Source organism: Urocampus carinirostris, chromosome 17, assembly GCF_059441175.1.
Source record: "Urocampus carinirostris isolate Australia breed hairy pipefish chromosome 17, RoL_Ucar_1.0, whole genome shotgun sequence".
In the NCBI taxonomy this organism is placed as follows: Eukaryota; Metazoa; Chordata; class Actinopteri; order Syngnathiformes; family Syngnathidae; genus Urocampus; species Urocampus carinirostris.
The window spans coordinates 18,969,704-18,983,058 of NC_142365.1; the positions used below are offsets into that span (position 1 = coordinate 18,969,704).

Below are 13,355 nucleotides of genomic sequence, written 5' to 3' on the forward strand. Positions count from 1 at the left end.
CACACACGCGCTAACCACTGCGCCGTCGGGCTGCCCCCAAATGAGGCTTCAGATAAACCAAATTGGTTGATTTAAAGTAGTCCATCTAGGAAGAAGCATATCAACTTTCAACTCTTACCTCTTTTCAAAATATGAGCATAATCTGATTTTGTGCCTATATACACTAGTTTTCAAAACACATTTGTGTTTTCCATGAAAAACCCACTTATATGAAATAAGTTGTACAATGTCTGCGGTCTTTTGCCCATATTAATCTACTTTTGTTGGCTTTTTCTTGACCATTTTGCCTTGAAGGCCAGCATCTCAGAGTCACCTCTTCACTGTTGATGTTGAGATAGGTGTTTAGTGGGTACTATTTAAGCTGACTGCTAGTTGAAGACCGGAAAGGCGTCTAGTTCTGGGAAAAAAAGGACTAATGTACTTGTCCTCTTGCTTGGTTACAACTCCCACTCCTCTTTCTACTCTGGTTAGATCCTAGTTGTGCTAATCTCTGAAAAGGTTAGTAACTTTTCACATGAAATAGCCTTCTAAGAATCCAAATAGACTGCAGTGTTTCACGCAATAGTTCTCTTTTTCTGACCATTCTGAAAGTTTAATCACACCCACAAATGTGAAACTTCACATACTGGACTAGCTCAAAGGATGGTCAGTCTTCTAGCTTCTCTGACCAAATGTTTTCAGCTGTGCAGAGTTGATTGTACAAGGGTTTTCTAATCATCCATTAGCCTTCTAACACAATTAGCAAACACAGAGTACTATCAAAACACTGGAGTGCTGGTTGATGAAAATGGTCCTATTAACACCCATACATAAAATCCACCGCTTATCCTCAGTAGGGTCGCAGGGATGCTGGAGCCCGTACCAGGCATCTTTAGGTAGGTGGCAGAGAAACTCCTGAACTGGTTGTCAGCCAGTCGCTGGGCAAATGTATATATATTTATATATATATATATATATATATATATATATATATGATTATATTATATAGTCCATTAAAAAATACATTTTCAGCCCAAATGGTCATTGAACTAACTTTAAAGAAGATGACCTAAAACAAAAAAAAACACAAAAAAACCCAGTTATTTTCCTTCAAAAAAATAAAATAAGGACATTTCTGAACAACCTCAAACTTTTGACCAGTACTGTACACATAGCCTTAGAAAACCCAAATATCGACAATTCTCTGATCTTATCGAACATTTCCTTGCATGTAAACGTACAGCGGCATATCATATTATAAATACAACGACCAGTGTAAAATCTAAGTATAATAAAAAGTTATAATGGGACTGAGCCCATTTATAAAGTCAATGATTAATGTGCCAACTATAACGCAGGCCTTCCATTTAATTTGTCATGCATGAGAGTAATGGCGCTGCCTGTAAAGTCTCGCAGAACCTGAACGGTTTCCCTCTGGAGCTGCAAGGACTCTCGTACAAATTCCTGCTGAGTCTCGGCGAGTTGCTGCACTGACTCGGACAAAAGCTCCAGGGAACGGGAAACAGTTTCCAGCAAGATGTTGGTGGCGTGCTGCTCCTGGAGGCTGAGCGAAGCGTTCTGGAGGATACTTTCCCTTGCGTTAGCTTGACCCGTGGCTGGAAAGGAGGCCGTCAAAGTCGAAGCGCCCGAGGAAGTTTGAGGTTGCTCTCGTTTTTCTAGGCCATTGTTTCCTTGATGGTCCCCTCTTAGTGTGGTTGTTCGAACTGATGGCAGGACGTCGTCTTTATCATCATTATCCCAGTCTGCCTCCCAAAAAATAATGTTTGAGTTAAAAAAGAATTAAGGACCAACTCAATATCAGATGTTTCAAAACCTCCACTATTCCTGCTTCAAATATGGATTAACAGGCTTCTGACAAGCTTGTTGATCTGATAAATTGATCAAGGAAATAATTTTAAAGTCGTGAGCAGCGTGAAGCCCATACCAAATAATAAATGGGGAACCTAAGGACATTCATTTCATTACGGAAAGTACCCCCCACCTCTTAGTGTAGCGAGGAAGTAGCACTACCCTGAGGAGAGCTTGGAGGTATAGTGTTGCAAGAAACCAAAATAAGGAATTAAGCCGGGATATGTTAGTTATCTTGGCTAAAAAATGTTGGTTGCATGAAAGCAGGTTAAGTTAAGCTTTGTTCAGTTATTCAGGTGATTAATTCTCCAAACCAGGCTAATAATAAGGCTAAGATTATCCCTAAAGATACAGATGGGAGATTTACTGTCAATCAGGTGAAAATAAATGGGTTTTGTAGCATTTCCATGGACGTTTTTGGTATTTCTTCTTATTGTAATTGTCCTGCATTAAAATTCAACATTTAGGCTATATTGTCATTTCATCAAACGTTCACTGCAACCATAATCTTATAGTCATTTAGTAGGCGCATTTATTGCTGGCCCGCCATGTGTTTTATTGATATGCAAATTAAGAATGCTTGTCAAATGGCCATCAAGCTTGACAAATATGTATCATATAGCTGTTTTTAAGATTTTTTTTAAAATTACGCAAAAATTTGCATCAATAACCTCAAGCGTAAAATAGTAGATACAGGTACAACTCCTACTTATCTGATGCCTCGATCAATGAAATAAAACAAAAAAGGTATCGTTAAATGGATAAGAATTAAAGTCAGAATTGTCTTTGCTGTCACTGACAACAGCGTAGTGAACATTGTTTACAATGAAATCAGACATGGAACTCCAGGATAAACAGGCAATTAAAGACTTAAAATTTTAAAAGAAGCAAAGAATATTAGGATAAATAGGCAAAACAATTGTCTTTTTTGCATTGGCCGGGAATCGGCAGGCAAAAATGGTATCACTGAAAGCACTTCAAATGCCATCTACAAATAGCGTTCACGTTCATCTGGCCGTGCGAAATTTGTTTTGTTCTATTCCTTATTAATACTGCTCATGTAACTTTATTTTCTTTTAATTTTTTTCACATCTTCATGAAATTCCATAAGGGGCTGTTGTTCGGCGGCTGTAAAAGACAATGGCGTTTTCCATTTTCTGATCCATGATTGACATTGATCTTGGGTTCTGGGTGAGGACGTCATGAAAGCGCATTTATCCCAAATTTGTACAGCCTAGAGGTAATATCTTGGGCCGAGACCCGGCCCAAAATTCGGGCATAAAATATCAATCATTAAGTCAGGCCAGGCTTCTCTCTCAACGTTTTTTCTTTTTACTTTTTGGAGGATCTGCACGGCATGCACTTACTTTTACTCAAGTAATTATTGGGAGGACTATTTTTTACTATTACTTGAGTGATGTTATTCTGAAGTAAATTTACTTTTACCTGAGTAACACTTTGGCGCTGCACCTCAAGCCAAAATGCGCAGAACAGACTAGATAAAGCTTGCTCAGTTTGCCGGGATTTCTTTGTTCCACTTTTGTTCAATACCCACGGCTGACACTGCTAATGCTGACAAATGGCAACAGTGCATTCTTACATGTGTATTTGACTGCTTGACAGAGGTCATTGTTGACCCATTTCCGGTTCTGCTGAAGTCTAAAAATAGCAATTGTTCGGTACCCTTCGGTGGATTGATCTGGATATAGGTTGATGAGAACTCACCATCTGAATGGGGGATTTCAAACTGCATATCGAAGGCAGTATGTGATGAGTCTCCTGAAAAATAGACAATAAAAATGCATTGAAAGGAGTACAATAGAATGAGGTTGTAACCCAAAGAACGCCATTGTGCTAAATAGGGGTTTAATAATACATTTTTTTCTATTTTTAGGAGTATTTCTGTAGTAGTGTTATGTATTCTAGTATTACTGTCGTAGTATTTTTGTAGTACTTCTATTCTTTTTGAAATAAAAGCAAACTAATATATTAGGTAGCTGTTTTAACACTAAATGTGTTATTTAGTTTTCTAGAAATTTGGCAGTGTTTCTGTAGTATTTTTTGTTGTGTACAAGCAAAAGGGCGGTTAACGGGCAGCCCCGCGGTTCTGTGGTCAAGGGTTTGATTCCAGCTACCCGCAGCCTCCTTATGCCAGGTTTGCATGTTAACCCTGTACTTGCGGGGGTTTTCTGTGGGCACTCCGGTTTCCACACACATTCAAAAAATGTGCATGTCAGGTTAATTGCCCAGTAAAAATTGTCCTGAGGTGTGAATGAGCGAGTGAGTTGTCTGTGTGTCCTGCAACTGACTGGCAAGCAGTTCAGGGTGCCCCCTTCGCACTGCCCGAAGATAGCTGGGATGGGCTCCAGCTCCCCCGCAACCCTGGAGAGGATAAGCGACGGAGAAAATGGATGGATGAATGGACGTATATTGGTTATATTGGCAGGTTGGATAATAAAGCCTGATGGGCCGTATGTGGCCTGCAAGCTGTAGATTGCCTAATACTGGATTAAATTTTGGATTTGGGCTTGTTACTATTATCATTGTTGTTATTTTCATTATTCAAGGTTAGTACACTATTTTTCCTAGCCAAATTTAAGCACTTTATATGGACATTCAAAGCCAAATTTCCAATTTCTCCAGTACCATTAAATGACAAAATTCGGTTCTAATCACGTATTTAGCCAGAAAAATATATGCAATTTACATATGCAATTTTTAATCTTGCATGCTCCTTTATCAAGACATTTTTAGATCTCGAGTAAATCACGAACATATTTGTGGATCAGAACAATATGCCTGTAAATATTTTTGAGACAAATTTCTCGCCATTTAGGTGTTGTCAGAAAAAGATGGTAATGTGCACCTAAAATTTTTAGTTGCAGGAAAGTCTTCCTATTAAAATGTACCACTGGGAAACGCTACCTCGATGTTTTGCATGGCCTATAAAAAATGTCCACTATTGATCGATAATCCTTGCACTAATACACATTTCATAGGGCTTATAAAATAAGTAAAACTTTTGGAAAACATGCTTAAATGTGACACATCAGCGTCAATGAGCCGATCGTGACTTATTTTAACATTGTAGTCGGGATTCAATACCCGAGGTTTAGTACATTATAAAACAAAATATGAACTCAAATAGATTTTCCTCTTTGGTACCTGAAGGAGAAGAGAAATTCATTTGTGGAGGCTTGGACAAGTCATCAGCACCATTTGGTGAACTTTGCATTCCGGCCATGTCGTCCTCCTCCATTCCTTCAACATCATCATCGTCACACAAAGGCCCCAAGTCACTGTTGATGTGGTCTACCTGATCCATCTCCAGAATCTGGAGCACCACTTTCTCCGTTGCATTAAGGTCTTTAGATAAACGGGAATTGATGCCCCTGTTTGGCACTTTGCCCGAGCGCATGGCGGCGACTTTGCGTTTGGTGTCGCACTTCAGGTCCGACCACTTCTTGATGACTTCAATGACTTCTCTCTGACACTCGCCAATTTCGTTGACGCGGGCTGCAATGTCAGCCCATGTGCGCTTCTTCACATCCGTTGACACGCCGCGGTTGAATTTTCCTGGAAAAGGACAGAAAAGCAATCCGATGAGTTACAAAAAAAAAATCAGATCTCCAATTCTAAGAAAAATGTTTAATGATGATAAACCAGATACAATGCAACATATAACATATTTTTAAGAGTACAGTAATCCCTTGCCATATCGCAGTTTTGCTACTTTTGAGTTTTGAACTGTTCGCAATACAGGTAGGTTTTTGAAGTCTAGGGATCAACTTGTGCTGGAAGTGCCAGGGTCAAAATAGAAATGCTGTGGTATGAGACTGTTTTTGTTGCTGCCCCCAGGCTCTGAAATCAGCTCCCAGCCTTATTTCTGACGTGGGCCTCTTAAAATCCAGGCTAAAAACGTGGATAGCTTGGAATACTCCAAAGTATGACGACACTTATTTTTTTTAATCCTAATCTTATTTGACAGTTGTATCTCATCCCTTTTATTGTTTTCATTTACCTTTTTGTTTGGTTTTTACTTATGGCTTCTGTTATTACTGTAGAGCGCTTTGGGTCACCAAAAGGATTGTGGTAAAGGGCTGTATAACGCAAGTACATTTACTTCACAGATTTTCACCGAGCATTGTGTTCTGCATTCTGATTGACTCAACAGTCGCCCCGACCCTTTTTTTGCCTGTGCGTCAATGACATTTTAGTCGGAGTTGTACATACTCTATATGTAAAACAGCTTGATGAACCTACATTACGTACTCGCATATCTTTTTCAATCTCAAAAGTCTCTAAGGCATGTTAAAAAATGCCCTGGACCAACAAATGCATAAAAAGCAGAGAAAGATGGTTTCTATCGAGAAAAAGTTCAATTTCTCCACCCACTATAACTTGCTCTGGAGCCTCATGTGACTCTTTGTCATTCCCTTGTGGTTCCCCTGGTTTCAAAAATGTTTAATAATGTAAAAATATAACGTTTACTTAGGAGGGTAACAGCACACAAATATTCTTAACGTTTTCCAATTAATATTGATTCAGTATGTGTTTTCTTCTTTCTAAGGCTAACATAAGGCTTTTATTTTTTGCAGCCCCAGAGTTGTGTGTGCATATATATATATATATATATATATATATATATATATATATATATATATATATATATAAATATTTTAGATTTTGTCCAATATGGCTCTTTTAGCATTTTGGGTTGCTGATGACTAGAGAAAGATAGAAGCAGTTTTTCATAACACCCACATGATGGCGATCAAACATAATACGAAGTAAAAACATTGTGTCCTGAAATCATATCTAACTCTAAATGCAAAACACGCAGCATGCTTATTTTTAGAATTATAATTAAACATAACAGAATTTATTTGAAAAAAAAAATAGGAAAACCAATAATTACAGTTTGTTTATTTGTTAAATGCTTCAGCCTGCAAATTGGGTTTATTATTTGGTTTCAATGTATAGTATTTATTCATCTAATAAATACATGAACTGATGTTTCTACGTCTCGGGTTTTGACTATCGCGGAACCTTTTAATTCTAAACATTAAACACAAAAGCAGTTTTATTTTCCTTAATTCTGCCAAAACCAAAAATGCATTTGGTCAATTTCGGCACTAACATTTTTAGTGTTGAAAATAAGGTGAATCCATAACAATGTCTGTTTTTTTTTTTTTCTCCAAAAAATGTTTCATTTTCTTCCCCCTTTTTTCTTTCCTCATTCTGATTTGTTTTTGGGTTTTTTCTGAGAAGAAAATAAAAACAATTGGCTCTTAATTACATGTGTAATGCACAAAAGTGAACATTTGAATTAGCAGTTTTTAGCCTGAATAATTGATACGTTAAACAAAAGCGCACTTCTTGTCTCCCACCACCAGAGGTTGTTGCCTAGTCTCAGTTCCGAAAACCAACTAAAATAAGACTCTTTCATGCCATGATGGATAACAGTTAACTTGAAAATGGTGTTATACAGTAGTTTAATTGCTCAGTGGAATATAATTCAGCCCTGCGACTGGCTGGCAACTGGTTCAGGGTGTCCCCTGCCCACTACCCGAAGACAGCTGGGATGGGCTTCAGCACCCCAGCGAGAATAAGCGGCACAAAAAATGGATGGATGGATGAAACATCACAAGTTAAGGTATGATCAATGTTTAAAGACATACCCACAAGAATAGATCGGTGTTTCCTCACTTCATCTAAAAGTATGTGGACCTCACTGAAAGTGAAACGGGCTTTTCTTTTCTTGAAGCGCACACTGTCTTGGTTGTAGAGTAACGTTGACGACATCCTCCACTAAACAGCGTCACTGCTTCTTTGGTCGCTTGGTAATAGTAGCCTCTCGGCTCCAACTTCCAGTAAAGCTGTGAAGAAGTGTCAATGTTACATTGCGATTGGTACATTTGAAACCAACGCATAATCGTATAATAACAAAACATGTGGCTTAAGGTTTCATACTTTCAACCTCAGCCAATTGCTCACCGCAACAATCGTTGCAATTATCCTTATGCAATTTTTAACCTTACAAACACAACATATCACGCTACAGGTCACACAAAACAAAAACAAACAGACTCAGAGCCATCACCACCCTTAACACACACTGCACAAAATCTGAAACTCTTGCAAACACACTACCTCATATAGATGTAAAATTGTATTCATGCCTATGCTTACTTTGCACAATGTTGCCTATTTTGCACTACCGCATATTGCACTAATACGATCCCAAAACTGTATGTAAACACCCTACAGGCCCACACTTTTTTGTGAAAACATTGTGTCAATTATCCTTTATCTTTTTTGTTATTTTTGATTCTCACAGTAAAATGTGAAAATGGAGTGCCACGTCCAATTTTGTTGTCACAACATGTTCAACCCATTTTGTAACAATGATAATAAAAGGTATATTCAATTCTATTCTATTCTATATTCTCACAGCAAGACAGACTATTCATTTTAGCAATCTTTGATGATTATTTGCAGCAACATTTTAGTGTCGTAATTTTTTAAATAAATAAATACAGAATTAATAATAATAATAATAATAACAGAAAACAATATGTTTCGTGTTTTTATATCTTTTATCACAATACAAGGTTTAACACAAATAAATACATTGTGGTCCAGCTCAGGGATGGATACAACTATAATTATAGCTTGTTTTCATAAACAGTCTCTGAATGTTTTCTACCCTGCCATTTCCAAACAAACATGGAAATTATTTTACCAACAAATCTTATTTTATAAAAATATTTTGCTCATAAACACATATATCCATACAATATGAAGTTAATAATAATAATAATGCTAAAATAACACTATTATTACTATCAATATATCACTCCCCAAGCTAATTTGCCCCCTGTTAGGTGTCCACTCCAACCTGTTAGGTTCATAGACCTAATGAGGTGGAACCTAACAGGGTATATATTTTTTACCTAATCTAGCTGTATCTCTTTAGCTAATCAACTTTTACCTTGCCAACTTTAAACATATTAACAAAACGAATAAATAAATCTGATCTGTTCTTGTGCTGTGGTTAGAACATTCGCCCAACACACGTAAAGTCCCCGGTTCGAGACCGGGTGGAAATATATGTTGGGCTGCAAAGGGATGGTTGCAACCAGGCTGTACTTACCCAAGACACACCACAGGAAATGGTGCCCCTACAACCCTATTGGTTAAGGGATTCAGCCAAGCAACTCAAAACAGTTTCCATAATTTGCCATAAAAGGAAAGAATTTTACGAGTGCAAAAAACAAGTGTAAGACATTTAAAATAAAATAAAAAGTAAGAAGAGTAAAAGTTGAAGCTTACGTCTTTTTCCAGTTGAACTCCTGCCAAAGTCAAACCATGTCACTTCTAGTAAATGGCTTTAATGAATTGTGCACATTCTAACAGTGTGGAAAATTACTACTGGTACAAGTATACTTTGAACAAAATTATAAATGGTAATGTTGAATATCATAATCAAATTAAGTTTAGTGCAGTTCATCAAAATGTTAACGAAAAAAGATTTTATAATCTTATGGCCTATCCCCTTTGAGGAAGTTAATTACATTATAATACTGCGGACACAATACAATTAGAAAAGTGTGTCACCAAACGTTATCTAGAATACAAAATATTATTTGAAAGCTATTTTATTTAAGGTTAAATATTTGCAAACAATCAGAGTGAATAATTGAAATGCCTTTTACATACATTACGAGGATTTTAAATAAAAATCCGTTTAGGAGAAAGTTGCAGACATGAAATGTTGCTACAAACAGAAAATCGCCCAACAGTGAGCAAGACGATCTGGATTAATGCCTAAAAGGAAAGACGAGATCGGTCTAGCAAAAGTTATGTTGTTGTTGTTGAACGTCTACAAAGGCAGCACGGCGCCGCAGTGATTAGCGCGTGTGCGGCACAGTTATGAGGTCATGAGATCGAACCCCCTGTGTGGAGTTTGCATGTTCTGCCCGTGCTTGCGTGAGTTTCCTCCGGGCACTCCGGTTTCCTCGCACATTCCAAAAACATGCATGTTGGGTTAATTGGCCGGTCAAAATTGTCCCTCAGTGTGAATAAGAAAGCGAATTGTCTGTCCCTGTGTACCTTGCGACTGGCTGGCAACCAGTTCAGGGTGTCCCCTGCCCGAAGATGGCTGGGATGGGCTCCAGCGCCCCCGCGACCCTACTGAGGATAAGCGGTGTAGCTAATGAGATGAGATAATTTCAACAGGGCAGCACGGCGGCGCAGTTGTAAGGTCTTGGGAACCTCCTATGTGGGTTCCAATCCAGCTACCGGAATTCCTTTGCAGAGTTTGTATGTTCTCCCCGTGCTTGCGTGAGTTTCCTCCGGGCACTCCGGTTTCCTCACACATTCCAAAGACATCCATTTCAGGTGGATTGTCCGTACCAAATTGTCCCTAGGTGTGAATGAGCGAGCGAGTTGTCTGTCCCTGTGTCCCCTGCGATTGGCTGGCAACTAGTTCAGGGTGTCCCCTGCCCACTGCCCGATGATTGCAGGGATGGGCTCCAGCACCCCCGCGGCCCTTCTAAGGATAAGCGGTGCAGATAATGGATGGACGTTCTATGTCGATTTTTCAAAGAATGCAATTAAAACTATGCATACAACCCCCTAACATTTAAATAAGGTACAACAAAAACTCTAGGAAATGTTCACGATAATAAGATTGACAGCCCAATGATGTGTTTCAGAATTGGTAACTTCAATGCAGCTAAAATCCTACACGGACAGTAGGTAAGAGTAACGTTGCATATAAGCACTCTCCCACCGAATTCATATTAGAATACTTCAATTGCAATTATTTTAGTGTATTTGCCCAGAATATAACTGAACAATGAAAACGCACTTGCAATAGCCTAGCTTGAATAGACATAGTTTCGCATGACTTCACACGAATATATGCTTTATCCACACCGATTTCAAACAATCGTTAAGATTAATTGAAGTCCTACTTTTGACAAACACTTATTCAGACGTAGGATTTTTTAACGTAGGCTCAGTTGCATCTGTGAGGTTTTGGGGCTAAAGCTAGTATTATAATGTATGATGCATCGATCAATAAATCCCCACCGCTTGGAGTATATAAACTACGCATGTTATACACAAGTTCAGGATAATTCACCCAAACTTCAATTAGTAAATCGCTAGACTTTATTTACAGTGTTTGCTTTGTTGCAGCTCTGACAGTCAAACTCAACGATGCTTACTTTGCTGCAAGATGGAGAAGGCTAACGCTAATACTAAGCTAGGAAATAGGGAAGTATTCACACGTGCTGCTTGTAGGACGTTGGTACAATTTCACAAGCGTACTCAACTAAATTCTGAACTCACCTGAAAGTCCAAATAATATTTTGTCAAGAAGCGTTAACATAAAACGTCCTTAAAACGGGCTAGCTAGTGTAAAGCTAGCGGGGAGACTGCCGTTCAGTCGAGCGTGTCCGGTAAGGAGTTACGTGGTAGTCTTCAAAATGCGCAGGCATGTTAAAATATGCAAACGCAGATATCAATTGGATTTAAGAAAATCTTTTTCTTTCTGGTTGCGAAAAAATCCAAACAATATTATCTTAATTCACTGGTAAATTTGTCATTGCCTTTCTTCAAATTGTAAATTACTCTTATTCTGAAAGAATCAAGACGGAGATCGTGTCAGAGATCGTTAGAGAGAGAGAGGGAGAGAGAGAGAGAGATAGAAGAGGGGGTTGATGTAAAAAAATATGTAATACAATTCATGGATTTTGTTTCCCATTTCCTTTTTTACTTTTGAGGGTCGTAAAATCGTCTACTCAGGGGTCTCCAATCTGGTGCCCGCGGGGACCTGGGTGCCCTCTAAGGACAGCTGGAGTGCCTATAGACCTGTTCTGAAAATAACCCCCCAGTGCTGGGTCATTGTGATCTCATTAGCTGCACCGCTTATCCTCAGTAGGGTCGCGGGGGTGCTGGAGCCCATCCCAGCAATCATCGGGCAGTGGGCAGGAGATACCCTGAACTGGTTGCCAGCCAATCGCAGGGCACACAGGGACAGACAACTCGCTCGCCCATTCACACCTAGGGACAATTTGGACCTGCCAATCCACCTGAAATGCATGTCTTTGGAATGTGGGAGGAAACCGGAGTGCCCAGAGGAAACCCACGCAAGCACGGGGAGAACATACAAACTCCGCACAGTAGGTCCGGTGGGTCATTGTGATTTTCTAGTAAAATATTTTTTTTTGTAGTTGACTTAGTCAAATTAACCCTACTTCTTACTTATCTTTCTTCTTTTGTTTCCCTTTCTCTCCCTCTCTCTTTCTCCTCTTCTTTCTCCATCATTTTTTCTTTCTCCCTTTCTTTTCCCCTCTCACTCCCTCAATTGTTCTCTTTCTCTCTCACTCAGTAGAATCTACTTCATCATTTCACTTGACCAATATTTTAGGACAGGGTGTGCCAAATGCATTCAACTCGGGGGCCACATGGTAGAAAAAACATTCTCATTCCAGACTAGTAAATTAGTGGCATAATGTGTGCCTTGGGGTCTTTTCATAAGCTGATGATTTATCTATGACACGGGATTTTGAAATTTGATCATATAACTGTTATTGTATTCTTTTCCTTAATTGTTTTTTCCTCGACTTAGATTTAATCAATGTCTATTTAGCTCAGGGAAACTTATGCATACTGGAATGTGACAAAAAAATAGCAAACAAAAACTAAATTAAATGATCATTTTAATGTTTTAAAAGTATTTCTGCATTTTATTTTTATTTATCTATGAAAATGTTAACCTAATTATGGGAATATCTCTGTTAGATTTCATTTCCATCCTAGAAATGAGATAACGTTTCTTTAAACTTCTGCAAAGACACCAAGGGGCCATTTTGTATTTTTCGTATAACCTTAAACAGCACAATCTTGACTTCTTTTATAAGTAAAATGAATCAGGATGGGTTTCCTCGATGTTCTCTGGTTAATTGTAGTTAATGGTAGTCAGCAAATACAGCTAAAGCAGATGCTATGCAAGTGGCGCCTGGTTTTGGCGACATCCACTGGACATATTCAAAACTGCAATTCATTGTTTGGAGCAATGCTCATTTTTCTCTTATGCTTCTCTCAGCACTGCTTAAGGGCCACAAAAAAATGATGTGGGCACCACATTTAGCTTGTGCGCTTCGAGTTTGACTCGAGTTTTAGGATATACTGTATTAGTAAAGATTTAAATCTAAAAACCTGGTTTTATTAAAAAATTATTCTAAAGGTCATCATCGTTTTTGAAGCTTAGAGTAACTTCTTTGTTACTGATTAGTGTGAAAAGCAACCAGCTTTATGTACAATTCGGAAATAACTTGTTCATACGATGATATAACTAAGTTCCAAGCAGTCCACCAAGAATAGGCAGTCAACCACAAAAGCATCTTCCTCAAAAAAGGGAGCTGGGATAATTAGCGAAATGTGATTCTAAAAAAATGATTCGGGTATTATTAAAATGTCATCACGTATGTTAA

The 13,355-nt window shown here is 38.4% G+C and overlaps 1 protein-coding gene across 1 annotated transcript; it reads right to left on the minus strand.

Moving 5' to 3' along the window:
- Positions 1-1,255: 1,255 nt before the first annotated feature.
- On the minus strand, positions 1,256-11,324 carry LOC148349435 (uncharacterized). The gene is made up of 5 exons (XM_088320999.1): positions 11,209-11,324; positions 7,530-7,727; positions 5,014-5,424; positions 3,574-3,627; positions 1,256-1,742 (listed from the first exon to the last, which is right to left on the minus strand). The coding sequence occupies exons 2-5, from the start codon at positions 7,651-7,653 to the stop codon at positions 1,327-1,329; spliced, it is 1,005 nt and encodes a 334-aa protein (XP_088177125.1). The 5' UTR covers positions 7,654-7,727; positions 11,209-11,324; the 3' UTR covers positions 1,256-1,326.
- Positions 11,325-13,355: the final 2,031 nt, after the last annotated feature.